The following is a 6,912-nucleotide window of genomic DNA, read 5'->3' on the forward strand; positions in this document are numbered from 1 at the left end:
GACAATTTTGTGATTTTCGAAAAAACTTGTTAATATAAAAACACCAAAGTGCTTAGAATAGCTTCAAATCGCATTGGGAGAAGTTTTAGACCATTTTGTGATTTTCGAAAAAACTTGTTAACATAAAAACATCAAAGTGTACAGAATAGCTTCAAATCGCATTTGGAGACGTTTTAGACCATTTTGTGATTTTCGAAAAAACTTGTTAACATAAAAACACCAAAGTGCTTAGAATAGCTTCAAATAGCATTTGGAGACGTTTTAAACCATTTTGTGATTTTCGAAAAAACTTGTTAACATAAAAACACCAAAATGTTTAGAATAGCTTCAAATCGCATTTGGAGACGTTTTAGACCATTTTGTGATTTTCGAAAAAACTTGTTAATATAAAAACACCAAAGTACTTAGAATAGCTTCAAATCGCATTTGGAGACGTTTTAGACCATTTTGTGATTTTCGAAAAAACTTGTTAACATAAAAACACCAAAGTTCTTAAAATAGCTTCAAATCGCATTTGGAGACGTTTTAGACCATTTTGTGATTTTCGAAAAAACTTGTTAACACAAAAACACCAAAGTGTTTAGAAAAGCTTCAAATCGCATTTGGAGAAGTTTTAGACCATTTTGTGATTTTCGAAAAAACTTGTTAACATAAAAACACCAAAGTGTTTAGAAAAGCTTCAAATCGCATTTGGAGACGTTTTAGACCATTTTGGGATTTTCGAAAAAACTTGTTAACATAAAAACACCAAAGTGCTTAGAATAGCTTCAAATCGCATTTGGAGACGTTTTAGACCATTTTGTAATTTTCAAAAAAACTTGTTAACATAAAAACACCAAAGTTCTTAGAATAGCTTCAAATCGCATTTGGAGACGTTTTAGACCATTTTGTGCATTTCGATGAAACTTGGTTACACAAAAACATCAAAGTCCTTAAAATCACATTATAAACCGTTTTAGACCATTTGAGCATTTCGATAACACTTTTCACACAAAAACATCAAAGAGCACAATATAGCTTAATATCCTATTTAAAAACGTTTTAGACCATTTTGAGCATTTCGACAAAACTTTTTCACACAAAACACCAAAGTGCTTAGAATACCTTCAAATCGCATTTTGTGTTTTAGACCATTTTGTGTTTTTCGAAAAAACTTGTTAACATAAAAACATCAAAGTTTACAGAATAGCTTCAAATCGCATTTGGAGACGTTTTAGACAATTTTGTGATTTTCGAAAAAACTTGTTAATATAAAAACACCAAAGTGCTTAGAATAGCTTCAAATCGCATTGGGAGACGTTTTAGACCATTTTGTGATTTTCGAAAAAACTTGTTAACATAAAAACATCAAAGTGTACACACTCTAAAAAATAATGTGTGTCATGACACACATTCATATGTTTATTATGTGTTTACATGTGTTTCGGTTACATATTGAAACACACATGTGTGCATAATCACTATGCGATTCATGTAAACACTGATAAACAGTGTGTCACAAAATCATATTAATGTGTTTTCTATGCGTTTTAACACGTTCTAATGTTTTCAAAAAACACTACCACAACATAAACACACATGTGTGTGTACGCAATGGTTTTTACTTTAACTGCTTCATTTTACATTTTTGAAGAATAAATTTTAACTAATGGTTATTATATTTATGACATTTACAAAAAAATGAAGACAATTGTGCAACAATAATGGTTATTTTCGAATGTTCTGTAACCTCAATAAAATGGAAACATGTTATTTGATTTTATCATTTTTAAAACGTTAACGTGTGTTTTGGATAGTCAATTCTGATTGGACAAAGGTTTAATTTATACATCTGAAAAGATATGGAATATTTTCATGTCACGCGACGTTTCAAGAGGGTGCCTAACCTTCTTTGTGCACACGCTCGTTTAGCTCATGACACGGGTCTGGTCATGTCACTGACTTAGGCCTACGTTACACAGGGAGATGTAAACTAATTTATAAATTTATTTTACATCTTCCTGGTTACACACATTATCACAAACTTAAATAATGAAAAAAAAAAACCAGAATGAAATAATATAATTTAGCTTGTGGGCCTGTTACAGTTTTACTCCCCACAACTAGTGGCACGGGGTAACACCCACGCCTCACTCGCTGGAGGAGAGAGAGAGAGGAAAGAGAGAGGTGTCGTGCTTCTCTGTGCGGCGGCTGCTAGATGAGGCCAAAGATGATATATATTCTTTGATGGATGAGGCCTAGAGCCATTTTCTGCTCTGTGCTCTCTCCCCCACCCCCTCCCCATGCATAAATTAACTGTTGTTGAGAAGCTTCCATTTGTTTACGGGGTAGGCCTATTTATTTGAAATAATGACATTCATTATGTTTTATAGACTAGGGGAGACGTAATAATATCCGAATAAACATATTTTACGAAAATTTATCATGGATTAAATAAAAACGTGTGTATTGTTGATAAATCATAATTATTTTGTTATTCATCCACTTAATAACCCAACGATGTTATGGTATGGGCTATTCAACTGCGGAGTTGTCATTTTTCACACATGCTGCTTGAATTGATAACTCAGGAAGACCAAAAGGTACCGTAAGTATACTGATGATAGGTAGATAAATAAATAAATAAATATAATAATGTTTAGTTTTTTCCTATGTAAATAAATCAGAGGACAAAATAAGGCCTACGCTAGGCCTTATTAGACTATAAATAATATAAATAATAAATTAGGCCTAATAATATAAATAGCCTACTAGGCCTAGCTAGGCTAGCCTAACTAGGCTAGGCTCGTACTACTACTACTAGCCTATCTAATAAGGTAGGCCTACTGTAGGTAGCTACTAGCCTACTAGGTTACTGGGTATCCCAATGAATGAAGCGGATTTTCGTTATCTTACGGCAAATCGAACACGTTCATGAATTTTCTCCCAAATTTCAAAAAGTGACGTGTCTTTGAAGTTAAAAATATAATATTTCTTATGTACCCATGTGAATAAGAATGTCTGGAAAGAGCTTGTTTTAGGGTTTATTTAGGCCTAGGCCTATATATTTTTTTAATCTGCCTAGGCCAACTAGGCCCTAGGGCTAGGCCTATATTTATTAAATAGTTTAATAGAAAATGCTAGTTAAAATGAGGTACAAAAGCCGGCGTGAAGCCAATTCCCAAAAGTTACGAATCATTTAAAGATGGCAACTTTTTGGGCATTTTGAGACATTGGGAAAAAAAACGTGTGCAAAATGCACTCGGACCAATTTTGGTAGCCAATATCTCAAAAACCAATTTTTGTTGTTGTTCAACTCTGTGTTATCTATGGGTTTGGCAAAAATAAGAACTTTAAAGTCATTAATATAAAAGTTATAACCCTTCAAAAATGGTTCCAAATATAATTGAAAAAAATGCCATTTTTCGCCACTTTAACGGACCATAATGTTAGAACGGATAATCCAATTTCAATCATTTAACTTGCAAAACTTTAGGTCCAATAAGTTCCTTTTGATTAACTGAAAGAAAAAGTATCACCATTAATTTGAATTTTTACATTGGGATACATACTAGTAGGCTAAGCCTGGTAGGGGGCCCCTCCCTAACACTGGGCCTAGTATACTGTAGTACTTATTATTAGGCCCTACGCACGCGGCCCTGCCTCCTTGCATAAACCTACTCTCATTGTTCTGCCTTGCTTTTGATTTCAGATGAGGTTTCTTCTTTTTTTTTTAGTTGATGACCCTTAATTTTGTTGTAGTTGCTGTGGAAGCTGCCCACATCCAAACTCTGTCCAGATCTAATGTAATTTACAAATTAGCCTGCGATCCTCAATGCTAATGGACCAGGTCTTTGGTATTCCATGTTCCCTATGTGTATACGTAGGCCGAACCCAATTTGAGTTGTGTTCACACATTGTAAAAACCCATAGAAATGATCCAAATTTTATTGTGCATTGCTCAGTGGAAAACTGTGCATACAGTACAAAGAATTGGGCGACATTTAGAAAACATGTTAATAGGCAACATCCCAACACGAATATTCCATCAGATGAACATCTTTTACATTATGATAATGATGATGATGAGCCTATGTTACTAGAAAATCAAGATGCTCATAATTTGTCAGATCTAGAAAAACAAAAATATTCTACAGCAGTCTACTTACTGAAGTTGGAAACGGAACATAAATTGTCTCAAAGGGCATTAAATGATGTTGTTACTGGTACCAGTATGTGTTTATCTCAGACTATGTCAACTTACAGATTCAAAATTGAAAAAGAACTTGAACAACAAGGAATTGTTGATATAGGTTTTGTACAACATTTAAGTAATGATGATGACATATTCCAAGGCTTTGAAACCACTTATCTTAGACATACTTTTTTTTCCCAATATTGCAAATATGTAGCCCCAGAAAAGGTTTTGTTTGGCATGAAGGAAAAGCGTATCAAAGGGCATATGAGGCAAGTTGAGCAATATGGATATATTGTTCCTTTTAAGTCCAGTATCAAAGCATTACTTGATATGCCAGAAGTTCAACATTTTGTTAGAAATCCACATTTCAGCAACTCTGAAATGTTGTTAGATGTTTGTGATGGATTAAGATTTAAGAATTCTCCATTGTTTCAGCGTAACCCATCAGCTTTACAAATTATTGTGAGTCATGACGACCTTGAATTAATGAATCCGCTTGGTGCTCATATTAAAAAACACAAAATGTCAATGTTCTATTACACAATTGCAAATATTCCGCCTCAACATAGATCTAGGCTCAGTTTCATTCAACTTTTAGGTGTAGCCAAAACATCAAAGATTCGTGAATTTGGTGCAAAATTTCTTCTGCATGATTTTATTACATGTTTGAATGAAATGCGAAATGGTGGTATGAGGTTATCTCTTAATGGAGTTGACATTGTTATCGAAGGTGATATTATGATGTGTCCATGTGATACACTAGCTGCTCAGTATCTTGCAGGCTTTAAGGAAGGGGTTGGTTTTGCATACAAAATTTGCCGAACGTGTAATGCTAGTAGAGAAACAGCCCGTTCTATTTTCACTCCAGATGGGTTCATTCACCGATGTAATGATGAACATTTTCAACGATGTAATACTCTGAAAGGCTTGAGCAAGAAATCCCGGGAATATTGGAGCAAAATGTGGGGCATCAACAACGAAAGTGCCTTGGCTGGTATTCATAACTTGCCAATCACAGAAATATTTCCTCATGATCCAATGCATGTGCTACTTGAAGGGATTGTTCCGTATGTTATGGCATTGTTTCTCAACCATTGCATCTTTGTCCAGAAATATTTCACACTGGAATGGCTAAACGACAAAATAAAATCTTATCCTTATTCTAAACGAGACAAATCTCACAAACCCGAGACTATTGAGAAGAACTCCATTATAAAAAATGTCAAGTTGAAGCAAACCAGTACAGGAATGTTAACTATTTGTTATGTGTTTCCTCATATTGCTGGAAAATGCATTCCGGATGATGATGCTAAATTCTTTAACCTCATTAGACTTTTCCAAATAGTTTTCCTGTCCACCACACCATATGTAGATGACAGTACATCTGGTGAACTAGAACAGTTGATTGCTACACATCACAATGAATTTGTTTTATTATATCCTACAGAGAAAATAAAGCCAAAATTCCATTATCTTGTACACTTTCCTCAGCAACTCAAAGATTTTGGACCACTAAGAGGTCAGTGGTGCCTCCGTTTCGAAGGCAAACATATGTTCTTCAAAAATTTTAAGTGGAGGAATACAGTAAATTTAGAGAAATCATTAGCAGAGAAGCACCAATTATGGATGGCATATAAGATGATTTCTGGAGATGGAGCAAGATCATCTACCTTCTTGTATGAAGGTGACATAGTTGTTGAAGGTTCTATGGTTTCATTTTCGGATTTAGTTTCTGCTCAATTGGAAGATGAATTTCGAAATGTGTGTGACCATGAACATATTTTAGTACCAGAACCACTTGTTGTGTATCGTTGCATCGAGGTACAGATTCATGGACAGTTGTATGAAGCAGGCTGCCATTGTGCACTTTTTATTGATTGCAACACTGATAATATTCCACAATTTGCTCTATTTAGAGAAATTATTGTATTAAATGATGACAAATTTTTTAGTGTCGAAATCTTAAAAACAAAACAGTTCTGCTGGAAGTTAAATTCTTATGAAGTGGAATGCCAGGAAGATTTAAAAATTATATATTTTCAAACTTTAAAAAATAATTGGCCATTACCAGTGTTCAGAGATTGTAATAACATGTACATATCAAATAGAAATGGACATTTTGTGGAATATTTGTGTTGATGATACAGACAAGTTATAGAGATAATTATTAAACACTAAATGTAAATTTAAAAGAAAGGAAATACTTTCATGTGCATTGACTCAATGCAATTTGTACGAGCTGATGTTTTGTTTTCCTCTGGTGTATCATTGATCAGAAATATATTTATATATTTTTGGAACACAATTCATTAATAATAATTGATTAAAATTAAGATTTTATAAATAACTCGTAATCTGCCTACAAAGATGGATCTGGAAAATTGCATACAGTTGGTGTTGACAACATTGTCTAAGGAGCTCCTGTTGTCTGTTGTCCAGAAATTGAGAGAATGCGGAGTTGAGTGTGTTGAGGATTTGCAGTACATCAGTGAAGCAGATTTGAGTGAACATTTGAAACCCATTCAATGTCGCAAGCTTATAAATGCATGGAAAATGAATACTGGTAAGCTTAAGCTGTTTTTGTTTTCGTTATCTTACCCACACACATGCATGTACCCCAAAATACTTACTTGCATGTGTCGCATCATGACAATTTTTAGTGAAGGTTATTTTGTAAAAATAATCGACCCCCTACTTTCAGAGAGCCTGCCATCGGTATTTGTGACTGACATACT

The 6,912-nt window shown here is 34.0% G+C and overlaps 2 protein-coding genes across 2 annotated transcripts; both read left to right on the forward strand.

Moving 5' to 3' along the window:
• The first annotated feature begins 3,814 nt into the window (after positions 1–3,814).
• Positions 3,815–5,108, forward strand: LOC140039359 (uncharacterized). The gene is made up of 2 exons (XM_072084963.1): positions 3,815–4,972; positions 5,103–5,108. Exons 1-2 carry the CDS (start codon positions 3,815–3,817, stop codon positions 5,106–5,108), a joined length of 1,164 nt encoding a protein of 387 aa, XP_071941064.1.
• Positions 5,109–5,174: 66 nt separating this feature from the next.
• On the forward strand, positions 5,175–6,316 carry LOC140039360 (uncharacterized). Its single transcript, XM_072084964.1, has one exon. It carries the CDS (start codon positions 5,216–5,218, stop codon positions 6,314–6,316), a length of 1,101 nt encoding a protein of 366 aa, XP_071941065.1. The 5' UTR covers positions 5,175–5,215.
• The last annotated feature ends 596 nt before the right edge of the window (positions 6,317–6,912 follow it).

The sequence above is a fragment of the Antedon mediterranea genome, chromosome 2 (genome assembly GCF_964355755.1).
Source record: "Antedon mediterranea chromosome 2, ecAntMedi1.1, whole genome shotgun sequence".
Lineage (NCBI taxonomy): Eukaryota > Metazoa > Echinodermata > Crinoidea > Comatulida > Antedonidae > Antedon > Antedon mediterranea.